At 41.7% G+C, this 25,850-nt stretch overlaps 1 protein-coding gene across 1 annotated transcript in view; it reads left to right on the top strand.

Moving 5' to 3' along the window:
- The window catches only part of LOC126139575 (trypsin-like), a 122,809-nt gene that overhangs the window by 42,119 nt on the left and 54,840 nt on the right, over positions 1 to 25,850 (top strand). Inside the window, exon 4 of the mRNA XM_049915228.1 lies at positions 22,432 to 22,520. Within this exon, the coding sequence (XP_049771185.1) occupies positions 22,432 to 22,520 (89 nt within the window). The remainder of the gene's footprint in view (positions 1 to 22,431; positions 22,521 to 25,850) is intronic.

The following is a 25,850-nucleotide window of genomic DNA, read 5'->3' as shown; positions in this document are numbered from 1 at the left end:
CCTGTACATCTTTTACAGCAAGACCTCTTAGGAACTTCAATATTGGGCGCCATGTTGATATACTCTGAAGAGGGAACAAAAGGAGTATTTAGCAAAATAACAGGAAACCATTGGCAAAGACTTAGGTCCAATACATTCGAACATTGAAGAGAAAGAAGAGTTCAAGGGACCTGGTATTTTTCCCTGCTGACAGATGTTTGACACATAAATAGATGCACAGAGAGAGTTCCTGTTGTCACTTTACTGGCTTTCCCGACGGATCTGTTGCAAATGCACTTCCCGAGATTGTCATTGGATAATTTAGTGCAAATCCCACAAAACTTCGTCGATAAGACTGTTCGACACGTTCGGGTGGTTCAAGTGGCTCTGAGCACTACGGGACTCAACAGCTGAGGTGATAAGTCCCCTAGAACTTAGAACTACTTAAACCTAACTAACCTGAGGACATCACACACATCAATGCCCGAGGACGGATTCGAACCTGCGACCGTAGCGGTCACGCTGTTCCAGTCTATAGCGCCTAGAACCGCTCGGGCACTCCGTCCGGCGTTCGGGTGGTGGTAGCTGCTGTTATCACTGTTGCAAGATGTGACTAATGATAACCGCTCGGCCAGGAGCAGAAATACGCATGCGTGAGCAGCCCCCCCCCCCTCCCCAACCGCCAGTTGGATCGAAGCGCCGCTCATAGTGCCACCTTTCGGGCGCCGTACAGACTAGAGAGGCTCTCCGCGCGTGCGCTGTGGGCAAGATAGAACCGCCGCGCCGGTCGCCCGTGTGGATGAAAACTGAATTAAATCTCTGCAACGCGCTGCGCCCTGTCTTGAGTGACAGGTTTTCTGTTCCTGTTTTAATTTAATAGCGGCTAGTGCTGCATTCTAGGTGGTGCTTAATGGAAAACCTGCATCCCTATTAACAAGATTGTCCGCTGTACGGATCTGTATCGCATGCTATTTCGACTAACATCATTAAGTACATGCGCCAACAATCTGCAGTTCCCCCAACTCTGTACGATCTACCGAAGACCCGTAAGGATGGGTCCCCTCCTCGCCCAACAGTGAGCGACGTTAGAGCACCTGTCTGTGTCCTGATTAAACATCTTATTTCAGTATTTGGGCTTTCACGCAGGCAAATATGACCATCATATTCAGAATTCAGAGGAAGCCTGAAGACACTTGAACTACAACCATCGGGTTTTATGGTTAGCTTTGACGTTGTGTCTTCATTTACAAAAGTACCTCTACAGGACTCATTAAGCTTATCAGCAACAATTCTGAGAAACATAGTGTTTTGAACATGTGCTTAACTTAACTTACTTCTCATATAATAACCAGTATTTTAAACAACCCTTGTTCTGGCAACGGCCTTGTCAAAGAGGGCGGAGGAGTGGATAGATGTTCAGGATACTCTCTTGCTCTTAGTGTGGAAAACCGCCTATAAAAGGCGCAAGAATCAGTAATGGTCAACGGCGTAACGGTAAAGAACGCAGTGGAAACCACTGCACCGAAGATGCACAAAGTGCATACGCAGGACGTTGGACAGCAAATGCGCCCTGTAGTTGAAAAACTGTCATGATGATCTCTCCGTTGGGAGAAGTCCCCCATTCGGATCTCTGGGAAGGGGCTGCCAAGGGGAAGGTTACCATAAGAAAAAGATTGAATGATCAACGAAAGGATAACGTTCTACGAGTCGGGTGTGGAATGTCAGAAGCTTGAACGTGGAAGGGAGACTAGAGAAAATACAGTAGGGGTCAGTGAAGTGAAGTGGAAAGAAGACAAGGATTTCGGGTCAGATGAGTATAGGGTAATAACAGCAGCAGAAAATGGTATAACTTGAGTAGGATTCGTTGTGAATAGCAAGGTAGGGAAGAGAGTGTCGACAAGGAGTGAGAGAGAAGAAACACTAATTGAGAGCTGAGCGAATACTCTGTTCAAGAATCACAAGAGGAGAAGGAATACTTGGAAAAGGCCGGGAGATACGGGAAGATTTCAATTAGATAACATCTTGGTCAGACGGAGATTCCGAAATCAGATACTGGATTGTAAGGCGTACCCAGGAGCAGATATAGACTCATCACAATATAGTAGTGACGAAGAGTAGGCTGAAGTTTAAGACATTAGTGAGGAAGAATCAATACGCAAAGAAGTGGGACACGGAAGTACTAAGGAATGACGAGATGCAGTTGAAGTTCTCTAAGGCTGTAGATACGCCAGTAAGGAATACCTCAGTAGGCAGTACAGTTGAAGAGGAATGGACATCTCTAAAAAGGGCCATCACAGAAGTTGGGAAGGAACACATAGGTACAAAGAAGGTAACTGCAAACAAATACTTCATTTGAGCAATGAAAAGAGGAAGTACAAAAATGTTGAGGGAACCTCAGGAATACAGAAATACAAGTCTCTGAGGAATGAAATAAACAGGAAGTGCGGGGAAGCTAAGACGAAATGGCTGCAGGAAAAATGTGAAGACATTGAACAAGAAATGACTGTCGGAAGGACAGGCTCAGCATACAGGAAAGTTAAAACAACCTTTGGTGATATTAAAAACAAGGGTGATAACATTAAGAGTGCTACGCGAATTCCACTGTTAAATGCAGAGGAGTGAGCGGATAGGTGGAAAGAATACATTGAAAGCCTCTAAGGGGGAAGATTTGTCTGATGTGATAGAAGAAGCAACAGGAGTCAATTTATAAGAACTTTGGGGGACTTAAGATTAAATAAGGCAGAAGAGATAGATAACATTCCATCAGAATTTCTAATATCATTGGGGAAGTGACAACAAAACGACTATTCACGTTGGTGTGTAGAATGTATGAGTCTGGTGACATACCACCTGACTTTCGGAAAAGCATCATCCACGCAATTACGAAGACGGCAAGAGATGACAAGTGCGATAATTATGGCACAATCAGCTCAACAGCTCACGTACCCAAGTTGCTGACAAGAATAATGTAGAATGCAAAAGAAAATTTAGTATGCGCTATATGACGATCAGTTTAGCTTTAGGAAATGTAAAGGCACCAGATAGGCAATTCTGAAGTTGCGGTTGGTAGTGGAAGCAAGACTAGAGAAACATCGCCGGCCGGTATGGCCGAGCTAATCTAGGTGCTTCAGTCTGGAACTGCGCGACCGCCACGGTCGCAGGTTCGAATCCTTCCTAGGGCATGGATGTGTGTGATGTCCTTAGGTTAGGAATTGGAAGGAAAATCAGCATTGGCCGTATTTTGTTGTTTTATTGTCAGCAAAATCGATTTTCGGTCACTTAGTGACCATCCTGTGCTAGAAGTTAAAAATTTTCACATAACGATCAGAGAGTATAAAACCTAAAATCACAACTACACCTGCAAATGAACATAACAGTTGGTAGGAACATACCTGTAACATACAATTAAAATTGGTAGGCACTGGTATCGAGCTATAACCACAAGCTTAGAGCGATCACATAAACTGAGGCTGCTGTTTACATAGAGGGCGTTCCAAGCCCTGTGACACCGAGGTCTGCTGTACAGGTGCATGTAAACAGCAGCCTCTGTTTATGTGATCGCTCTAAGCTTGTGGTTATAGCTTGATACCAGTGCCCACCAATTTTAATTGTATATTACAGCTATGTTCCTACTAACTGTTATGTCATACGCAGGTGTAGTTGTGATTTTCGGTTTTATACTCTAATAGTTACGTGAAAATTTTTAACTTCTAGCACTGAGGATGGTCACTAAGTGACAATAAAACAACAAAATACGGCCAATGCTGATTTTCCTTCCAATTCTATCCACTATTTGGTCGTGGTGCACACAACACACCATGGAGTCGCCAATCAATAAAGTCCTTAGGTTAGTTAAATTTAAGTAGTTCTAAGTTCTGGGGGCTGATGACCTCAGATGTTAAGTCCCATAGTGCTCAGAGACATTTGAACCATTTTAAATATAAATCAAGACACATTCATAGGATTCGTCGACCTAGAAAAAGGGTTCGATAATCGAAAATGGTGCAAGATGTTCGAAATTCCGAAAGAAGTAGGGGTAAGCTATAGGGCGAGACCAGTGTTATACAATATGTACAACAGCCAAAAGGGAATAATAAGAGTGGACGACCAAGAACGAAGAGCTCGTATTAAAAAGGGTGCAAGTCAAGGATGTAGCCTTGCGCCCCTACTGTTCAATATGCAATGATGGAAATAAAAGAAAGGTTCCGGAGTGGAATTAAAATTCAAGGTTAAAGGATATGAGTGATACGATTCGCTGATGACATTGCTATCCAGAATGGAAGCGAAGAAGAATTACATGATCTCCTGAACGGAATGAACAGTCTAATGAGTACAGAGTATGGATTGAGAGTAAATCGAAGCAAAATGAAGTTAATGAGAAGCAGTAGAAATGAGAACATCGAGAAGCTTAACATGAGGATTGATGGTCATGAAGTAGATGAAGTTAAGGAATTCTGCTACCTATGCAGTAAATTAACCAACGATGGACGGAGCAAGGAGATCATCAAAAGCAGACCAGCAAAGGCGAAAAGTGCATTCCTGGCCAAGGGAAGTCTGCTAATGTCAAATATCGCCCTTAATTTGAGGATTAAAAATTTCTGAGGATGTACGTCTGGAGTACAGCATTGTATGGTAGTGAAACATGTACTGTGCGAAAACCGGAACAGAAGAGAATCGAAGCTATTGACATGTGGTGAAATTAAAAGGAAGGGTTGTATAATTAAGAGTTCAATGGGAATTCCACTACTAAACGCGGAGGAGAGAGTAGATAGGTGGAGAAAGTACACGCAAACCCTCTGTGGGGGAGAGGATTTGTCTGATATTATAGAAGATAAACGAAGAAACAGGAGTTCATTATAACAGACATGGGATCCAGTATTAGAATCAGAATTTAAAAGATCTTTGGAAGACTTAAGATTAATTAAGGCAGAAGAGAGACGACAATCTCTTAGAAGTTCTAAAATCACTGGGGGAAGTGGTAACGAAACGATTATTTACGTTGGTGTGTAGAATTTATGAGTCCGGCGATACACGATCTGACTTCCGGAAAAATATCATCCACACAATTCCGAGGACTGGACGAGCTGACAAGTACGATAATTGTCGCACAGTCAGCTTAACAGCTCATGCATCCAAGTTGCTGACGAGAATATTATACAGAAGAATGGAAAAGAAAATTAAGGCTGTGTTAGATGGCGATCGGTTTGGCTTTATGAACGGCAAAGGCACTAGAGAGGCAATTCTAACGTTGCGGTTGATAATGGAAATAAGTCTAAAGCAAAAGAAAGACACGTTCATAGGATACGTTGACTCGGAAGAAGCGGTTCGACAGTGTCAAATGACGCAGGATGTTCGAAATCCTGAGGAAACTAGGCATAAGCTATAGGGAGAGACGTGTGATATACAATATGCACAAGAGCCACGAGGGAATAATAAGAGTGGACGACCAAGAACGAAGTTCTCCGATTAAAAAGGGCGTAAGGCAGGAATGTAATCTTTCGCCCCTACCGTTCAATCTATACGTCGAAGAAGCTATGATGGAAACAGCTGGAAGTAAGATGGAATTAAAATTCAAAGTGAAAAGATATCAGTGATACAATTCGCTGATGACATTGCTATCCTTACATGATCTGATGAATTGAATGAACGGTCTAATGAGTACAGAATATGGACTGAGAGTAAATCGAAGAAAGACGAAATTAATGAGAAGTAGCAGAAATAGGAAAAGAGAGACATTTAATATCAGGATTGGTGGTTGAAGTATCTGCGCTAGCAGAATAGAAATGCGGAAGACAAGTCCGAAAACAAATTATTGGACTCACCAAAACGAAACAATAATACAATCTCCAAAAGAACAACCGACTTGATCCCAACTGCGGATCGACACAAACCCAAAATAACAATAATAGTAATATTAGAAAAAGACATGTCTTTTCATGGGGAGCGAACACAAACAGTTCTACAACGTCCAGAGTTTCGTCGACTATACCAAGAGATTGGCCATCTACAAGACGCGTCTGGCCGTGGCTGCCACTCTATATCCTTCCGAGCAGTGCGTCGAACTGCCTTTTGCCGTTTTTTTTTTTTTTTTCTTTATTGAATTTCAATTTCCCCCGAAGGGGGCGGGCTGGCAGCAGCTTAGTATGCCGCTCTTCAGCCTACAGACTTTGTGAGAGAAAGAGCAAGAGAATAAATAATAAAAAACTGGCGATAAAATCGGAGACTTAAAGAGTAACATGGCGTAAAGAAATCGTGGAACTTAAAACAAAGAACAGAGGGATGATGATGCTAATAAAATACATACGAAGCAGACAGGGAAAACAATAGACAGACAATTAAAAAACACGGCGACAGTCTGGATTCTGTTCGCAAAAGACATAAAATTCACACCTAGCGACAGCATGGTTTCTGTTCGCAACACGAGAAAGACAAACAACACTGAATAGTCACTGGAACACTGCACTAAAAAGGTGGCAAATGTGACGTACCACAGTCGAGAGCAGGTGGGGGGAAACTGGACAGAAGATGGGAAAACAAAAAAGGGGGGAAAGGAGAGTAAAAGTGAAGGGGGGAACCTGGAAAGGAGCTGATGGAGGATGAGGACCCATAAGAGGGGTGGGGGGCAGACGCGACAGGGAGTGGGGTAGGCAGAGGAGGGGAATACAAAAGGACTTTGGGGGGGGGGGAGAAGGGAGGGAGGGAGAGGTTTAGTGGGGAGAAAACAGGACGGAAGGGGGGGGGGAAGAGGGAGCCCAGGGAAACGACAGAGGAAAGGAGGGGGAGTGAGGATCAGAGTTGATAGGAAGGATAAATGGAGGGAGAGAGGGCATCGTCCGGGAGGGGGAGTTGATGGAAGCCACCTTGGGAAAGGAGATGTAGGGTGTAGAGATGGAGGGTAGGGGGGACACAACGGTGAAGACGTGGCAGGGGGCGGGGATGGGAGAGGAGACGAGCAACCAGGGGGTGAGGGGGTTCAAGACGGCGGGAGGTGTAGAGGATGCGGATATGTTCGAGGAATAGGAGCAGATGGGGGAAAGGAATGAGATCATAGAGGATCCGCGTGGGGGACGGGAGGCGGATACGGAAGGCGAGGCGGAGGGCATGACGCTCAAGGATCTGGAGGGACTTATAGAATTTTGGGGGGGGGGGCAGATATCCAGGCAGGACTGGCATAACAGAGGATGGGACAGATTAAGGATTTGTAGGTGTAGAGGATGGTAGAGGGGTGCAACCCCCACGTCCGGCCAGAGAGGAGTTTGAGGAGTCGGAGGCGGTTGTGGGCTTTGGATTGGATGGAGCGGAGATGAGGTATCCAGGTGAGGTGACGGTCAATGGTGAGGCCCCTTTTGCCGGCAGTGCGGCGCCTTATAAAGCCAGCTGGTGGAAGTATCTGCCGGAACTATTTGCGATCACGTGCCTGGCGTAGAAAAGTAGTCCCTAGTCTAGCTGCGACCTCTGGTGAAGCTGTTCAGCAGGCTCCGCGAACGGGTAGTGGAGACCTGATGGTGTGTTGTGTTGTGGACGCCGGTAGGTCTTTGTTTTGACAACACAGACGACGTAAAGTGGGATGCCGATGTATTAGGCGCTACGAAGTCCGAAGTGTGCGGCCACAGCAGTGGTCTGGAAGTAGATGAGGTTAAGGAATTCTGCTACCTAGGCAGCAAAATAACCAATGACGGACGGAGCATGGAGGTCATCAAAAGCAGACCAACACTATCAAAAATGGTATTCCTGGCCAAGAGAAGTCTACTGGTATCAAACATTGGCCTTAGTTTGAGGAAGAATTTCTGAGAATGTATGCTTGGAGCAAAGCATTTTCTGTTAGTGAAACATGGACTGTGGGAAAACCGGAACAGAAGAGTATCAAAGCATTTGAGTTGTATGAAAGTCGAAAATTAGGCAGACCGATAAGGTAAGGAATGAGGTGGTTCTGCACCGACTTGGAGAGGAAAGGAATATGTGGAAAACCATGACAAGGAGAAGGGAGAGGTTGATAGGACATCTGTTAAGATATGAGGGAATGACTTCCATGGTACTAGAGGGAGCTGTAGAGGGCGAAAACTGTAGCGGAAGGCAGAGATTGGAATACATACAGCAAATAATTGTTGAGGGCGTGGGTTACAGGTGCTACTCTGATTTGAAGAGGTTGGCACAGGAGAGGAATTCGCAGCAGAAACCTTGGCACTCCATAGCAAGATGCAACTACAACATTTACAAAAAGAAGAACGAATGATCATTAGGAAAATCCTTGTACCACGAAAAACTAAAGCTGGATATGGACTGAAAACCAACAAAACTACAGAGGAAGTTTCAAATATTGCTGCTGACATTAGAAAAATACGCCTTAAACTCTTTGGACACATACAGACACCCTGAGTATAGACTCACACGCCAGATACTCACAGACACTGAAAACCTTAAAGGTATGACATGGGCCGAACAAGTACGAAGAGACCTTAGTCATGCCCATCTCACCATTCAGGACACTACACACCGTAACATCTACACAAGCAAAATAGACAAGTGGGAAGTACAGCCAGAGACAAGAGCCAAAAAGACCGGTACAAAGTAGACAGATGCAAGAAAGAAAGCTATAAGCGAGAAAATGGAGGTCCCATGGAAAAACCGCAGGAACAACTGTAGAAGCTACACGTGATCCACAAAGGGTATATATATATATATATATATATATATATATATATATGTGTGTGTGTGTGTGTGTGTGTGTGTGTGTGTGTATGTATGTATGTACATATATATTCTTTGCTTTCCTTTACTGCAGAGAAATAAACATATCAATGATTTTTCCAACATTTTCACTTGGAAAACACATTTTATTTTCATATGGGACACTGAACGAATGAATCTATAGTTAGCTAAGTTATCATACTGCTTTTCAACTTGGAAAGGGTTAAGCAGTTTCACTGATTGTCAAGTTATCTTGACAATGTGAAAACTTGGCTACAGTTACAAATTATACACCTGCAGTGTGACGTTTGCGCTATTATTTTCATATCAAAATTAGTCGTAGACTTCTGTTTCCTCAATGTAAATTTTCACGGCTTTACGGGTCTACTGCGACGATTATGCCAATGTTTAGACTTACATATACATACTGCTTTTTTTACGCAATGAAGAGAACGAATTCGACCCACAGAAGTTTACTGGCAGACTGCAAGTTAAGAGCTTTTCTTCGAATTAGCATTACTCGGAAAGTGGTACCAGACATTGATCCTTTAGTGAAAAGCAAAAGAAGTAATGTTCATTGATATACTGTGTTTTTATCTTTAACGTTTAAATAAAATGGTAAGGGAATATAAATTTAAATTGATAAATGTCGTCCTAGAACGGCAGTTATCGTAAGATTGCAACAGATGTAAGAAATACTATGTTTCTTACTTAGCTGCCCCCCCCCTCCCCCCCGGCTCCCGACCTTTGCACCATCGAAATATTAAAAGAGATATTGAATTTCGTTGTCAGTTTTCATTAATACAACAGTCTTAAAAACAAATTTGCAACGAAACGCCTTCATGATCTACCGTATCTTCCTTCGCCGTCGGCGTTGTCGTTGTTACCGTGAGACACCGTTATACCAAGAGGAAAGGCGCGTCGATCTTAGAGCATGAGATATGATGACCTTAAGCCATTGACAACACACAACGGTCACGGTAGCACCTGATTCCAGAATAGCTGCAGTAGCTAAGCTCTACGAACTATCCCCTGTTGACCAGGTCCCCAAAACGTAACTCGTAATGAGATCCCTTCAAAGCAAATTGTCATAACGATCGTCTATAAAGGCTTCGTACAACGAGAAGAAATGTTACGGTTGATGGAATAATAACAGATACGACCAAACTGTCTTGTCTCTTCTGCTTTATTTAACATAACTTCGTTCACAGTTTCATTTCGCATTCACCACTCATTCACCGAAACCCTTTGATGAACAGTTTTGGTTGCTTAACACCAACAGTCAATGATAATGATACAGCTTTTCTCCTTTTTATAAATTGAAGCCCGCTCTCCGTGATATAATAAAAAAAAAACCGGTCTCAATACCGCGTCCCTCGTGAGATGCGAATAGACTTATCCCGGAATTGACCGCCCTGTAGGTGTACTCAATGTAATGACCACACTTCGCTGTCCGCTATTTCGCGTAACTGAATGTCCATTTGTTAGTCTGATTATACACTGTAGCTATTTAAAATTCGCCCCTATATTTTTCACAACGCACAATTAGCACTTCGTTACTTATTTGTTTTTTTTTTTCTAAGAGTAAACGGAAAAAAAGACGCCGTATCATGGGCTTAGTCGACATAAAGCAAAACACCTTAATGTGCCCAATTTCACTTCTTCTTATAGGATCGGCTACCTTACTCATTAATTTACTACATATTGTTTCCAATAACACTAAACAGGTATCGCCGTTATATTTTAATTGTATTCGGAAGCATGTTACTACTATTATGACCAACCAAATCGTCACAAATCGCGCGGCGTGCGTTTTTAATGATAACTTTACGCTATTCAATTAAATCGCGCGGCGTGCGTTTTTAATGATAACTTTCCGCTATTCAATTTCCGTTACAGCTATCTTGACTCGTAATGTTACAATGAGTCACCCTGAAGCGATCCATGGTTGCTCACCACTGTAGTGTGAGCGCGAGGCAGCTCGCACGAGCAGCTGTGCTGAAGTGCTACACTTCTCAGTGTGCCTGTACCCGGAAAAAAAACCGGTTAGCCCGCCAAGAGCCCCAAGTGTCACTCCGAGCAAGTGTCACTCCGCGCAAGTGTTCCAAGTTCCTGGCTGCCATTAAATTGAAACGGGAGAGACAGGAACTTCCGATTGATGTCCGGACCAGTGGCGGATGTTGTGTAGCAGCAGAAGAGCACGTGAACGCCAGCTTGCGGATTTATTGGTTATTATTACCGCGCTAATACGCTACATTCTTACTCATCTAGATTCCGTGAAACTTAGCATTAAATACACCTTCGGTTGTGTACGTTTTACGGAGCTGTAGCGCATGTGCAACTGGCGTGACGTAATTGCCTCGCGGGCCAAATACATACGGATTTGATTAACAACGTGCATGGTTCACGGCATGTGCAGCTAGTCCTTATCACTCAACTACAAGTTCACATCGATGCCACAGGTGGTAGCACACTGCAGCAGACTTATATCCTCATGCGCTTATCATAAATCCTGAAATCCTTCTAGACGGTTGCACAGTCCACAGATATGCCAATTCGTTCACTATATAGTAAAATTAGATCGGACATCAGTGTATATTGTAGTTGTAGTGACAGAAAAGCCTATTTTAAGGGATTCTAAAGGAGATATCGTATTTTATGTTTCTAGTTTTATCATACAGTAATCCACCTGAGGCCCTGAGAACCATAAAGCAGATCACCATAGATTGTGAGACTGTAGCATTTATTCATGCTTTTGACATCTGCTGATCTTATGGTTGGTCAGGTTTATCTGTGCCGCAGACCGACATTTAAAAAATGATCACGAAAAGCTGTCGCACTGGTTTCTCTGACATTGAGTTAAATGTACGATCGATGTCTGTGTGCTTTTGGCCCTTTTGGCTCTTAGTGCCTCACTTGTGTTCTAGTCAAGTACCATGTTGGTAGACAGTACTCCTTAAATTTAATCATTTCTATAAATGGCAGTTTGTGTTTGGAGTTGGCTGTTTACTTTGCAGGAATCGGCTTTAGATTGTAATTTCAACATGAACTCTGTTGAATCTGTGTTAAGAGCTAACTGGAAAGAAAATTACCAGGAAAAGTTAGCCGCAAAGGAATTAGAACCTCCCAGACGAGATCTGTTGATTGACAAAATGACGAAATCAAATAAGCGTGACTATAAGTGAACATTTAACAACGAAGTATATAATCCATGTAAGTTGTCGTGTGAGTGCAGCATAAGAAGGTCTGATTTTCAGCATGGAGGTTAATTCGTTAACTAATATATGTGTTAGGGATCTTGAACATTTATCCGAAAAAATAAAAAGGTATGAAAACTCCCGATTACACAAAAATGTGAAACAGACAGTAGCGGAAACTAAACTGTAAATAATTATACACAAAACAAAAAATTCCAAAAACTGTTCTTTTCTTCATACAAGTTATGCATGTCAATATTATTATTACTATTACTATTAATGTTATTGTTATTATTATTGGCAGTGGATACAGCTGCATTAACATGTTGATAAGCATAACTGTTATACAGCAGGCGTTATTAATTTCACACTCTCATATTTCTGTGAATCTAAAAATTTGTGAACACCCAGAACGTATATTCATGAATCGACAATGGTCCAGACGCAGCGTGTTGCAGAGATATAATTCAGCTTTTAAACACAGGGGCACCCGGCAACTCAGTCCAAGGACAGTAAATAATAAAGTTGGGCAGTAAGCGCTTTGCTCTGCCATTGGCTGACATTGTGACGTCAGCGTGGAAGCAGTCACTCACAAGCAGATGACCCGGCATTAGCGTTTACATCAAGTTTTTGGCGAAAGATCTTGTTTATGCCAGAATACCAGAATTCAGATGTCAAAACTGCTTTTCTGTTGCTAAAATGTTACCTTTATAACTGATGAGTTATATTCATATTCTGTCATCAGTAAAATATCGGATCACAACCATACTGAAACACACTTGAAATGCGAAACGTTGACCCAAATAAATCAGAAACTATTAATTTAATCGCACTGAAATAAATTTACATAAAAGCATAGTTCCTGTAAATTACGATTATATAAATAAAAAACAAGTTTACTTATCATTTTTCCTCTGCAATGAAACTACCAAGCTGTGTTGTAAATATTCACAAACATTCGTATCATCAGTCTTGCAACGCAGTGACAAAATTCGAAAGATTTTTACAAACGAAGTATCACTCACAACTACACTCTATATACAATGGTTCTGCCAGAAATGTATGTACCTACATACACAACTTTTATTTACAAAACATTTAAACTACATATGGAACTCATTATTGTGATGACTAGACCACGGATTTTTAGGTCGTAAAAAAGTGTGTTTTAGGCACCTAAAATAGGCTCCTTCAGTAGTTCATTTAGGCTATATAAAACCTAAAATAGGCTCTAATAAAAATGATACAGAGAAAATAAAAATAAATTAAAATACGCAGTGTTGACAGTACGAACATCTTATTAGTCATTAAAACAAGGAGAATGAATATTTACACAGTTACAGACACAGCAATCTACAGCATTAATGTTGAACATAACTCCAAATATTTTTGAGTTCCTGCAAGATAAAGATCTCCGTAAAAAAAGATGTGGCAATGGTTTAATTAATACTTTCGTAGTTTCACATATTCTGACCATAGTTGGCTTCACAATAAATAACCAGAATCTTTTCTAGGTTTTCTAGTGAAAAACTGTGGCGCTTGTCAGTCAGAATCAATTTATACGCTGAAATAGAGCGTTCTACATCAACAGATGTGACAAGGGCGTACTTCATTTTCGGCACATGGTGGACTGGAATGCTGCAGTCAGGAGTGCTGGATTTTCCACTAAGTATGTCGGCAGCTGCACACAACTCCTTCAGGCCAGTGTTCTTCTGCAAAACCGTTTGCATTTTTGCCCGTACTTTTTCCCCTACTTCACCTGGCGCTTCATTAATTTTCATTTTGACTTCTTCAATCAAAGAAATATTGTCTTAGATAGGTCTCCCTGAGCCTTCTAATTGTGAAATTATTCTTGCCATAAATGTGCAGTGGGCCCTAATGTAAGATAAGTCCCGTTTTAAAGAAGAATCTTTGAGTAACTCCATTGCTGCAGTTACGGATGCAGCATCCTCCGGTATATTTTCAACCACTTTCTGGACAGCTGAGAGATGCGTACTATAGTATTCTGCTGCTATCAGCCACGTACCCCAGCAGGTGACAACAGGCTCTGGTGGCAATGGGACATCTGGAAGCTGTTCTTTGAATGCCTGTATTCTTGATGGTGCCTTAACAAAAATTTTCTTCACCATAGATATTAGTTTATTTACATTAGGAAATTGTAGCCTTACTTGCTCTGCTGTGCGGTTGATCCCATGCACTACACAAGTTACGTGCAGCATCAATGGGTAGAATACTTTTAATAATTGAAACGCTGCTATCATATATGTAGCAGCATCAGTGACGGCCAGAAGCACCTTATTCTCATCCACTCCGTTTGGGTGTAGCATCTTAAGCCCATTGTTCACAAACTGTGCTATTGTTTATTGGTTAGTTTTTGCAAGCTGTTTTGAGTAAATCAAATGAGCCCTGGACGGAGCATTTGGATCTAGCTTGCCCATAATCAAGTTTGCAATGTAATGGCCAAGACTGTCAGTAGTTTCATCCACAGAAATCCATGTACAAGATTCTCCAACATCTTCTCGGATTCTGTGCAATGCAGCATTGTAAGCTGAATCCACATAATTCTTGCGTAAAGCTAACTCTGCAGGAATAGACTGATGGCAGTACTTCTCAACCTCTGAAAATAGGGTTTTCTAGTTCCCGAAAGGGGATGTTTGCTGCCACAAGAGCATGACACAAATCACTGCAGAACTTGTTTTTTTCGGAGGATTCACCAGATTTATTGGTTAAAAGAGTTTGCTTCAATTTTGACTTTCGTTAAACTTTAGCTTTGTGTGCGATTCCATCTGCATGCTGTGTTAAGTGAGATTTCTTAACACTCGAAACCTAATACGAGAGAAAAAGGAAATGCAGTTTAGAATCGCATATAAAGAGTATTTCGTATTACTAAAGGATAGCGATAAAAAAGAATCCTAAGTGACAGGAAAATAAAAAGTCTAAGAAAAACATGAACTAACCTCCTTGTTGCATGCTTGGCAGAAAATAATTTTCCCATCTGTTGTATAATGCGGAAAATCTTGCAGCCACTGCCTTATATGAGTAGACTTTGAACTAGCTGTTTTCGGCATGGCGTAGTATTCTCACACAGAAACTAGAATTTATTTTGCACTTAGAACGTCAGCAACACTTAACACGTCGGTCGCTACACAGTGTACTGATTTGTTTTCGCTGGGAAAAAGTGAACGATGACCTGTTTTTTTTTTTTTTATTTTACTGCGTTGAATGGGAGCGGTAGGGGAAGTACCGTATTCATTGCTGGACATATGGCACCTGACAAATGGCCGCCCCTTCTGAACAAGCGAATGGAATCTACCGGTGCTTCAGATGAAAACATCTCACTACTGGCAAATAGTTTTTCGAACCGGAAAATTCACGTATAATACCTTTCACGAAACAGAGTAGTTTGATAGAACTGCCTGTAGACAGCAGCGAGAAATTGCGCGAAGGGCAGTAATTTAGCTATAGAGGGCGTCTACGATTAACATTGTGATTTTTTAATCCGTGCTCAGCTTAAGGCCTGTGAAACCGTTTCTTTGCGAAAATACACAGCTGACCGGAATCCTACCAACGAAATATTTTCAAATATAACATTTAGTACTCCCACGTTCGATTCTAATGTGTAACTCAAATCTTTGACCGCTTCCCATTCGCTCACCGAAGTTAAGCACTGTCGCGCTCGTCGCGTACTTGGATGGAGTGCCGAGTGCTGTTGGTAGTGAGACAAGCAAAGGAATTGTAAACAGTCTCTAACGACCTTCGCCTTCGACGAGACGTAAAGCCCTAAGTTTACTTCCTTTTTCTAATTTTTGAAAACACAAGAACTCTATGTCAGATTAACGAAATAGGTACTTTTTAGGATTTTGATGCCGAAATAGGCAAAATTAGGCGTCAACGTCCTATAGAACTAATTGTATTCAGTTCAGTTAGTCATGAAACGCGTAAGTATCAACTTATAGGCAAACTGGACCTTAGTAAAAAAATAGGTTTTAACCTAAAGATCCGTGATCTATTTTTTACATATGAATAATAAAACACCTATAAAGTGTATTTGGTATTAACAGGGACAGCGATATAAAAAAATAAAAAAAGACAGAAGTATTAGGCAAATACGAAGCATGAGCGCATATCAACTAGCCACCTTGCTGCACGCTGGGCAGAAAATATTTTTTTCCCTCTGTCGTATAGTGTGGAAAAACCTGGAGCTGGCAGCAGTGACAATTTGTCTAGAGAAAGGGGCATAAGTACAAATTTTTATTCAAATAGGAACTCAGGAACAAAATATGTTTGTAACCTCCCACTCACTTATCGACCTTAATGACAGTGAAAAATTAAACCGCGTGTACCTAATGGAAATTTGGGAAAAGCAATCGTCACCGAAGTTAATCTGTCGGTAAAGAGGGAGGAAAGGGTTACATCTAAATGAAAGGAAAAATGCTAATGAAACAGGTGGAAATTAATTTTGAAAAGGGGTAAAGTTAATAAAGAAAGTAAATGTGCGGCCGTTACGTCAACAATTAACTAGCGGTAATTAGATATTTGAGATTTGGGGGAAATTACGGTCGCCAGTCCTAAGGATAATTACTAAAGTAACTGAAAAAGAAAAATTATTACACATATAATTAGTACTAGAAGCGTGGCAACTGAAGGTTGACACGTGTAGTGCGAAAACTGAAAGTTTGTCAGAAGTAATACATTTCGCTACACCCTGACTTAATTTAGCAAAAGAATTAATAAAACCGGAAAATTGAAAGTTAATTTAGTGATTGAAGTTAATAGTGAGCTCTCTTTCTGAAGCACATCGAAATTCAGTAAAATACGGTTAGTCTTGGACTACCTCAACAATCATTTCAAAAGCTACTTGAATCTACGCAATTTAGAAACAAGGGATTTAACTTTGAACTTGAATTAAGTGATTCTGAACAATTAACAATAGTAAAATTTAGTACGTACCAAGCTGAGCTGCAGTCACAGATAAGCTAAAATACGGTAACAAAACTCACACTCTTAATTTGTGCTTGTGTAATCTAAATATTGTAGCCAGCTATGAATGCCTTAACTGAACTTTGAAATTAAAGCAGTGAAATCGAATTATATTTGAATTTCAACGACACTCGGGTTCATTTCAAAAAAGGTAGGGACCCTGCTTGGCAATGCAACTGGGACGATGGGCAACAAAGGTTCATACTAAGTTGCTGTAATTTTGTGATTTGAACAGTTTTAAAAGCTGAGGTCTGCCATACAGTTCTAAAACTTTACGTGCTTGCAGTCTTCCTTGTTGGCTGATTGAAGGCTTGAAGCCGTCGATCGAGGAGGTGGCGACAGTCACTCATTGTCGGCCGTCGCTGTTGCAGAAGCTGGATGTTGGCGCGCCTTCTTCTCGACACGGTCACCAGACGAAACGGGCTCTTGATGTGCACCAGCTAATGCTTCCCGTCCACGACACCGTGTCAGAAACTATCATAGCGAGTCGAGCGCAATTACATGCTGCCAAACCCCGAAAGCGCGGCAACTCGCGGGAGCGTCACACAACATACCTGCTCCACTGCACTACCCCAGCCAGACTCCCTCTGCCCGCGCTCCACGCGGCAGAGTTAACACTACCAAAGATCCTACACACTTTGATTCTTCACACGACCTATCGATGTAATCGTTCGATAGCAGTTTTCCCTAGGCAAGACCCAGCGTAAAAATACAAATAATATTTACGAAACAAACCAATTATACATCGACATAAATGCATAAATATATATATACAAATAGTAAAACAATTACAATATGTAAAGACACAGAAATGTCATATATTCAGGTAACAAAAATAAGGAAAACAAATTTATAGTACAATAAATGGAAATAGGAGGATATGCATTTCCGGCGTTACATGTTTTTACCTAAAATCCGCGGTCTAGTGATGACATATGCCACTTTCTCCCTTTTTTTCGATGCCCCTTTCTCTAGACAAATTGTCACTGCTATGAAGGTGAGCAAAAGTCAGCTCGAATTGAATTATTGTCTGAAGACATTTTTCTGAAGACACAAGTAAACTTCCCCTAGAAACAATGCACAATCAGCTGATAGCTTTTTCTCCTGGGATTGACTCCAGCCATTTAGTAGGTATAGCTTACGTTCTATCTTACTGCCTGCGCCGATGAGCTATAAATCCGGCAAGATACTGAATTCCCTCCCCCCCCCCTCCCCCCGATACAGTTAGAATCCACGGATGATGAGGAACTCTCATAATTTTCTGAAATCGGTTCTGCCCTTCAATTTCTTTCTGTCCTTCAACCATTGACAGTGCTTCAGACACATCGGGAAGAATGCTGTTGAACACTGCTGCAGTCGTAAATGTTTTTTCTTCATCGGATTCAACAAAACAAGCATTAGACAGAAAAATATCGAAAACATTGGCACTTAACAATAATAACCTTATTCTGTTTTTTATATCTGCTGGAGTTGGGCCCCTTCCGAGAGGAAAGACGGTTTCCAGTCAGTCCTGATTTAGCCTGGCAGTAAGCATTTACTTTTGACGTCCTATTCTCTTAAGTCACTGAGGGCCCAAAAGTGACCAAATAAATTTCATGAATCCTTTCTGAAAAGGTAACAAATGATTTCATGACTCAATACGCATGCTCTCACAGCATTTGCAGAAATTGTGCAGACATTGTTCTTGTTCTTCGAAATGAATTCCGGATCCACATGTCAGAGGTTTCTTACTTTCGAAGGTCCTTGAACTGTGGACATCTAAAGTATTACTGACCAGCTATATGAAGTCAGTAGCGTGTCCTTTTCCTGGCATTGAATATCGAACGGCCTGAGAAGTTGTGTGAGACAGCAATTCGGCTGGTAAATGCAACCTCTCTTGCTCTCTGCCCTTGACAGTGATGTGTTGCTGAGTTAGATTTGCGCACATTTTCATCTCGCCACTGTCTAAAGCGAAAAGTTTGTCGAAGACGGATTTCGGCACTGCCTTATTTTCTGCAATAATGCCTTCGTCCAACAAATGATTCCGTAACAGCTTCATCAAACGTGGGACATCAGCGAACTCGGACGCACGTTTCCATGTCGTCGCTAGGATGAGAGAAACAACTGTTTATGTGGGTCACGCCAAGCTCGCTCCAAACGGAAATACTTCTTGTTCCATGTCTGCTACACAATCTGCAACCCTATACGAATTACTGGCTAAGGCGAAAATAAACAGCCCATAACAGCACAATCTGGCTTTGTAAAAGTTATATGAACGCGTGGTGTCTGTTCTTTCGGACATGTCCGAAGGAATATGCATTCATGTAAGTGATTCGCCTCGATGGGGAAGAATCTAACTTCTTCAGTGCGAATGCACAAATACATCCGACCTCCTGCGGGAATCTCAGAGAAGCGAGCATGGAGGACAAGGACAGGAATTGCAAATAGGTGACGTTAGGTGGGAGTATGGAGTCGGCCGACAAGCGTGCTGAAATTGTCCGCACAAAGCCGATAAACATATTGTTTGGTGTGGTGCAGTGGTTAGCAACTGCCTAGTAAGCTGGAAATGCAGGTTTCGAATCCTGTTCAGGCAAATATTTTTCATTCATTGCTGCTCATTCTGCATAAAGTCCCAATGCAGCTGACGTCACTAGTCCCTTCCCCTTCCCTTCCTTTCTCCCCCTTCACCTTCAGTTTACATACAGGCTGAAAAGTATTTAAACCGACAAACTCTGGGATGTTGTAGGGGACATCAAAACAAATATTTTTCCCTAATGTCATTTTTTCCTACGAGGAATATTTAAACCGGTAGAGGAAGATTTCTCTGGTGGCAAATTAAGTAAATCAACAAACACTTTTCCATTTTTTATGACCAAGAGGCACCACAATAACACAATCCAATCTCAATTACAGTAGATTTTCAAAAATGCCTCCATTGACACGTAAACAACTGTTAAACCGTCGGATCATGTTCTGTCTGACACGGGCAAAAACCCCAGGAGTATCCTGAATTGTTCCTGCTGCTGCTACTATCCGGGCAACCCGATCCTCTTCTGATGCAACAGGAGATGCATAAACAAGGTTGTGCATCTCTCCCCACACAAAACAGTCCAGAGGGGACATATCTGGGGATCGAGCAGGCCACGGTACGGGACCACCTCTGCCAATCCACGTTTCTGGGAACAGTTGGTCCAGGAATCGACGCACACGACGACTGAAATGTGCCGGCGCCCCGCCATATTGGAACCACGTACGTTGTCTTGTAGGGAGCGGGACGTCTTCCAGCAATTCTGGCAATGCTCTGGCGAGAAAATTGTAATAGTGCCTGCCATTTAATGGCCTAGGTATCAGATACGGCCCAATTTAACAGTCCTCAACAACACCGACCCGCACATTAACGAAGAACCGCACTTGATGGGCGCTAGTAACTGTGGCATGTGGGTTATCCTCACTCCAAACATCCGAATTGTGCATGTTGAAGACTCCATCACGCCCGAACGTTGCTTCATCGGTAAATAACACAGAGGACGGAAATGTAGGATATATTTCACTCTGTTCCAGGTACCACTGCGAAAACTGTGCTCTGGGTGGATAATCAACTGGTTCCGGGTTGTGGACACGCTGTAAGTGGAATGGACGTAAAAATTGCTCTCGAAGAACTGTTCTTACATTCGTCTGATTCGTCCCCGTGTTACGTGCAATTGCACGAGTGCTGATTGAAGGATCCCGCTCCACATGCTGCAAGACAGCTTCCTCAAATTGCAGCGTTCTTACCGTGCGACGGCGTCCCTGTCCAGGTAATCTGCTAAATGACCCGGTCTCACGCAGATGTTGGTACACAGCAGCAAAGGTCGTATGATGCGGGATACGGCGATTAGGATATTGTTGTTGATAAACCCGCTGTGCAGCTCGTCCGTTGTGGTGTGCTACGTAGTACGCACCAACCATGTCAGTGCACTCACTCCACGTGTATCGCTCCATCAGTAAACACAGACAATGCACTACTACACTGGTGGACAGCAGTTGCCTACAACTCAAGAGCGTAATACGCCCTCTAACAACTGAAGAGCGTAATACGGCCTCCACCGGTTTAAATAATCCTCATAGGAAAAAATGACATTAGGGATAAATATTTGTTTTGATGTCACCTACAACCTCCCAGAGTTTGTCGGTTTAAATACTTTTCACCCTATATATGGTAACAATTAATTTTCGCTCTCACTTGTGTATTCCGCACAGAGTATTTCACAGAGCAAACCATAAACCATAAAGCTGGCGAACGCAGTACTGATGCCACTGTCCTCTGTTCGCTAGCTATTTCAATTTCAGATCAAATCTCTGTGCAACAACAGGAAAAAGTGTAACACTCCCGAATTCGTTAAAGTTGACACTGTTGACTGTGTACTTATTACAACTTGATCGAAGTAGTCCACCAAACAGAGTAAAAACTATCATACACAGCGTGAAATAGTGTACTGTTTGGCTCGCAACTGAGAAAACGCGTTACTTTCTACACACTGCTAACTGCATACCCCTGGCTGAGTCATTGTCTACAGTGAACGCTCAGAGTGCCTCTTTACAGCTCCCGACAGAGGGCACTGTGAACGCTACTATCATCCAACTGTGAGCACCCTCTCGCACATGCATATTTCCTGCTCCTGGCGTGAGAAATTCGACACTGCACCAACGATTATTATCAATCGCGTCTTGCAGGTGTGTCAACAGTAACTGCCACCATTACATATTGCGGTATTTGCACAATATTATCCGCTGGCAAACCTGAGAAGTATATTTGCAGAGCTTCTATTACTTACAATGAATTTTATTACTATAAGTCGAGTAGCCACGCGTCTCCTGGGGAGAGTTAAGAAGCGAAGAAATATGGGAGAAACGAGTGAGAAATTCAGAAATAGTGTACAATGATACACTGTTAGACTGATGAGAGTATACCATCAACTCGGTAGAATCTCAGGCAGTTGTGGTGTGTGGAACTATTGAAAGTGACGCATCTACGAGGTGCAGATGTTAAGTTCATGAACGCCTTTAGTGTTATACCAGATGAGCAGGCAATGACCTAGCACCAAATTTACGTCTCCTCCTTCTTGCGCTCCCTGTTTCTTCATAGGAACACAAACCAAACGTCTACCACAGGCATAGAAACGAAACAGAAGCACGTTTCATGCTTGAGAGCAGGCTGTTGGAAGGCCTACTTCAGGAACTGAGCTGGCAGAATGGCTATTAGAAAACTTGAAACACGAAACGAGTAAATTTCCTGATCAAACTATCGTAATACGAGGCGACTTAGATTTTCCTATTATAAATTGGGAGAGTCATGGTATTAATACTGATGCCGGAGGCAGTGATTTTCGAAAGTTACTTCGAGCGGATAGAGAACGATCTCTTGGAGATAACATTCGAGACGTCACGATATGACAACATTTTTATGAACTCACCTCTCCCCAACCCACCTAACATCCCGGAGTATAGGTGCAGATGTTTAAGGCAATTGTAAACCACGTGCACAGGGAATCTTGTTCTATTGGATTATGGGACTAACTTATTTTTTCTACGCTGATATTCGGAGTAACTGCAGTTCTTTGTGTTTCAGCTGTCGCTGCAGAAGAACGCAGAACACTGGTGTGGCGCCGTCATCTTGAACGAAGACTGGGCACTCACAGCAGCACAGTGTGTCGAAGAGTGAGTATCTCCCTACGTAAAGTACACGAAACAGTGGCACACTTTGCACCTCGATGAGGCAATTTTAGCATTGAACACAGCTGGGCGATGCAGTCCTCTATTTAGAACTATGGCTCGATATACTAATAGGGTCGTATTGTACATGACTGCTTTCACGCCCAGCAGCTAAACTCGCTGTTCTTTTAGTCTATTAATCCAAACATTCGTATTTAATGCGAATTTTGCAACATAAAACACGTTGAAACGAAACAGAATAATAATTACAATAATAACTGAATAACTGATGTAGATGGCTCCAGAGAGTTTAAGTTGAATGAACTAATAATTCATTCATTCAGTCAAAACTTTGAAATATTAAAAATGATGTTCCTATAGAAATATACTTAAATATGAAAATAAAGATATAAAAATACTCTAATGCTATAAAGCTTGCTTGATTGCGTGATTAGAATGATAGCAGATTCCTCAAATACTATCTAAACAACACAAGTACACAGAAAACAGAGCCCTCTGCTTTTAAACTAAACACAAAATATTCTCCATCTCTTAAATACATGATATCTATTAGGGTGATCAACATATTCTCTAAATCATTTGTAGGTTCACACGCTGCATACAGTATTAATTCAAAAATGCCTCTGAAAAATGTTAAAGTACTGTACTGAATCGCATCTAATGCTTGCTAATGTTAAAATTCCAGCCAACAAATGGATATTAAAGTGTTTGTTCGACCACTCGTCGCCCAGAATCTATCACTTATGCAAGTCTGAAACCACGCTATCCGCTCCCCAACACGTTACCTCAAGACCGATCCACACAGACAGACTGCCAGATGCATACTGCTTACAATGAGCGCTCGACTCACAATGACCAGGAGAGAAGGCTCGCTCGCGCTTTTAAGCTTTCCCCCTCCAAAATTCACGACGTACTTAAAGCACATAAAGTGGACCATAATTTAAAATATACATAATTAAGAAATGTATCATACATGTTAAACAAAAGATCTGCCTTTGACAGTCCCCTACTGACCATATACATTGTTCTGCACCTAAAAGTTTAGACATTGTTAATTTAAACATGATTTTTGCACATGCATGCTTACGAAAAATAACGGAAAGAAAGTTGTTAAAGCATGAGAAGCACTAAAGTTGGACTGCCTAATAAATGCGTCTTTCACGCTCTATTCAGTGACGCTACCAGATCTTATATGCAGACTATCACTTTCACACGACAAGTGTTTTTAATATAATTCAATTAAATAAACTAGAAATTAATTAATAACATAGACTTCATTACATGGTTAAGTAGGGAGAGGTATGCAGGTTGTCATGTTGTGTTCATTGCTGTGTAACTGTGGAGAAAACGATGAGCTGGCACATTTACATAATTAAAAGGATATAAAAACCGTAGTAACACAATAAATAAAATATGTACATAAAATATGTACAAATTCGTGACTTTCGGGATTGACAGCTAGTGGCCTAAGCTATAATTCAATACCTGATTTGTCCAGATCTCATGAAGCATTCAACAGATATTGATTGCAATGCTCTACTGTAAGATTATTCATTTACTGTGAGTATGTAACTTCTGTGGTTTTCGTGATATTCATGATGTTTATATCTCTACATATGCATTTCAGCCCCATGAAATGTGACGTGACGGTTTTTGTTCTACGATGAAACTGCGAGTTACTATAGAGTTTCGAAGTATTTCAGAGTAAGCATATTCTGCGATGTTGCGAAAGCCGTCATCTTTGGAGTCAATTACTCTCAGACCATGGCAGTCAGCTAGCTAAACCACATTCCCCATAGTATGCGGCCTGCACAAAACTGCCGATTACCTGTTGCTGGACGCTCGCTTGCCCGCAGCTGCGTGGATTTCGGTCACAGACCAGCTGTCTGCATTCTCATTGGCCTTAGCAGCCGAACCTTCCAGTCTGGAAAATAACAGGCAAAAATTAGCACTTAAATATATCTGTGCGAGCTACTATTCCTTTTATTTTATCATGATAGTCATCTATTCTTACACCCGCATTAATGGGCGTAAACAAAATATTCTGGGACGTGGGGGTTTGTAATGTTGTAAACATATCTCACCACAACGAAAAAGTCTTCTTTTCAATGACTACCGCACCAACACGATTCTCATATCCATGACAGTTTCTCCCTATTTTTAACAACACAAAACAAGCTGCCTTCCTTGAACTTTTTCGATGCCCTCCGTCAGTTCTGTGTGGTAAGGATCATATAATGTGCAGAAACTCTATAGAAGAGGATGGACAAGTATATTGTAGAGAGTCCCTTTAGTAGATTTTTTACATCTTCTAAGGGCTCTGACAATAAACCATGATGGTTACAGTTTAGGTTTGTCATAACTGTGATTCCCAGAGCTTTATTTAGTTGAACTGACAGCCTTTAAAATTGCGTGATTTACCGTGTAACCGAAATTTAAGGGAATTTTTTATAGTACTCATGTGGAGCACTTATCACATTTTATTGGCCAGGATTAGTTGTCGCTTTTCACATCATACAGATAGCTTGTCTAAATTAATTTGTAACTCTGTTTGGTTTTCTGGCGACTCCAATACACTGTAAACGATTACATTTTCTACAAATAAAATAAACGGTATGCTCACACTGTGTCCTAAATTGTTTATATAAATTAAAACTACCAGAGGGCCTACAATGTTCTTTGGGGAAACACAGTTAAGATTTCCGTATAATTAGATAACTCCCCATCAACTGCTATGATCTGAATCTTTCTGACAGAGAACCACATATACATTCACGCAGCTGAGACGGTATTCAGTAGGTATGCAACTTGTATAGAAGCTTCATGTGAGGAATGGTGTCATATTCCTCCTGGATATCTAGTAATCTGTTATCCACTGTCGAAAGCACTCATTACTCAGTGTCAATAAAGAGCCAGTTCTATTCCACAAGAACGATATTTTCTGAATCCGTGCTATTTATGTGTCTTCAGATATTTTCGAGGTATTTCATATTGGTGGAACACAGTTTGTAACCTGTTTCACCTTGTCCATTAGTGCTTATGCATCGGTTTTTAACCGACAGAAGAAAAGGACAAGAAACATACGTCTCTGCAGCAGTAACTGGGAGGAATAACAGATCCACACAATCTAACGCTAAACTGGCGCTACCTGATACTTTTACAGTTCGGTCCGAATGAGCATCACTACCTACCAGCACTTCTCGGTCGGCACTCGTGTGTAACGTTGCTTTCCAGCTGGTTGCATATGCACAACCATTGAATGAAATTATGTGCCTGGGAAGGGGCTGACTAACCAGCAAACACAATGAAGAGCCA

Source organism: Schistocerca cancellata, chromosome 1 (genome assembly GCF_023864275.1).
Source record: "Schistocerca cancellata isolate TAMUIC-IGC-003103 chromosome 1, iqSchCanc2.1, whole genome shotgun sequence".
Classification (NCBI taxonomy): domain Eukaryota; kingdom Metazoa; phylum Arthropoda; class Insecta; order Orthoptera; family Acrididae; genus Schistocerca; species Schistocerca cancellata.
This window is presented reverse-complemented; position numbering and strand designations above follow the sequence as displayed.